The 1569-nt window shown below is 47.4% G+C and overlaps 1 gene segment (V, D, J or C); it reads right to left on the bottom strand.

The window, feature by feature from the left end:
* Positions 1-667: 667 nt before the first annotated feature.
* On the bottom strand, positions 668-1164 carry LOC100958427. The segment is given in 2 exon segments: positions 668-990; positions 1100-1164. Coding segments are annotated over 2 exon segments (378 nt in total).
* Between the last annotated feature and the right edge of the window lie 405 nt (positions 1165-1569).

The following is a 1569-nucleotide window of genomic DNA, read 5'->3' on the forward strand; positions in this document are numbered from 1 at the left end:
GGCAGACACATGGATGGAGCTGAGGGATAGAGACTACCTGATGAGGTGCACAGGCAGCTGAGAGCATCAGCACCCCCACCCTAGCCTCCCACAGGTCTGAGGCCCACGTGGTCAGGCAGCCCACACCTTCAGGGGCAGATGTAATCTAGTTTCAGAGTATCCTCCCATTTCTAGACCTTCCTTCCTAACATACCCCAGGATTTGTAGGATTGTATTTTAGACACCAAATCCCTTGATTAAAACAATTTTTGTTTCAGTGCACCACAAGTGGTTTCTCTTTTGTTAGAGAAATACGAAATACCACAAGTCAGACTTTTTAAATGTAACAACCTCTCTTCTTAATAAAATCAAGAGAGATATCCTTATTTCTCCACTGCTGCTGGGGCTGAGAAAGGAGCCTTCCTGGTCCCGTCTACCAAAAGTATCCTATGGCCTTTAGAATATGCTGCCTCTGCTATGTTAACCAGTTTGATGAAATGTTTCAAATTGTATGTGAAAACACCACACTGTACCCCAGAAATGCATTAATGTACATAGTTACCATTCAATAAAAAAAATTAATAAATAAAAGAATATGCTGCCTCTGAGAAATGTCCTCAGCCAATGGAGGAAGGAGGAGAGGCAGCTGGGGCCGCCCAGCCTCACACACCTGCTTCCCTGGGGTGGTTTATGCTATGACTTGTAACACTGTGGGAGGGTAACTGTTATACTGCTGACAGTAATAATCTGCAACATCTTCAGCCTGCAGACCACTGATGGTCAGAGAATAATCTGTCCCTGACCCACTGCCTCTGAACCTCGAGGGGATCCCAGTTTCCAAATTGGATGCCTTATAGATCAGCAATTTAGGTGAATCCCCTGGTTTCTGCTGATACCAGGCTAACCAATTACTAATGCTCTGACTGGCCTGGCAATTGATGGTGACTGTGTCTCCTAGAGAGGCAGACAGGGAGGGTGGAGTCTGGGTCATCTGGATGGCACAGCTGGCACCTGAGATGGGAAAAATATAAAGAAAACATACACACAGTTAATCAATTCTTAGACCCAGTCAGTACTGACCACACTGTCGGAGCAAATCCCTGGTGTTCTCCCTCCTCACCTGGGAGCCAGAGCAGCAGGAGCCCCAGGAGCTGAGTGGGGGTCCTCGTGTCCATGCTGTGTCCTGACAGGGACTGAATTCTGCACAGGGTGAGGGTGTGACCAACCTCCTAATAATACTCCTGGGTGAGGGCTGTGCCCTGGAAACATGCAAATCAGCAGAGGGTGGGCAGGCTGGGCACAGCTGCAGGGCTGGCTGATCCCCAGGACTTACCACAGGCCCAGTGGCCCAGCTGTCTCAGAGCAGACCAGGGCAGCAAAGATTCATTTGTAGAGCTCATGTTTCTCCCTGGGGGCTACAAGACACAATATGCTTAATGTCTTGTGAAGAGAGTGTTATTTTTATCTTTTCAAGGTTTAGGACATGCTTTACCTTTAAATCTGTGACATAGTCTGTCAAGGATGGCACAAACTCCAGAAATGACAGGAAAGTTCACAAGCTCTTTGCATTTGGGACCTTTAGATATCAGT

The sequence above is a fragment of the Otolemur garnettii genome, unplaced genomic scaffold (genome assembly GCF_000181295.1).
Source record: "Otolemur garnettii isolate 467f Iridium unplaced genomic scaffold, OtoGar3 scaffold00148, whole genome shotgun sequence".
NCBI lineage: Eukaryota > Metazoa > Chordata > Mammalia > Primates > Galagidae > Otolemur > Otolemur garnettii.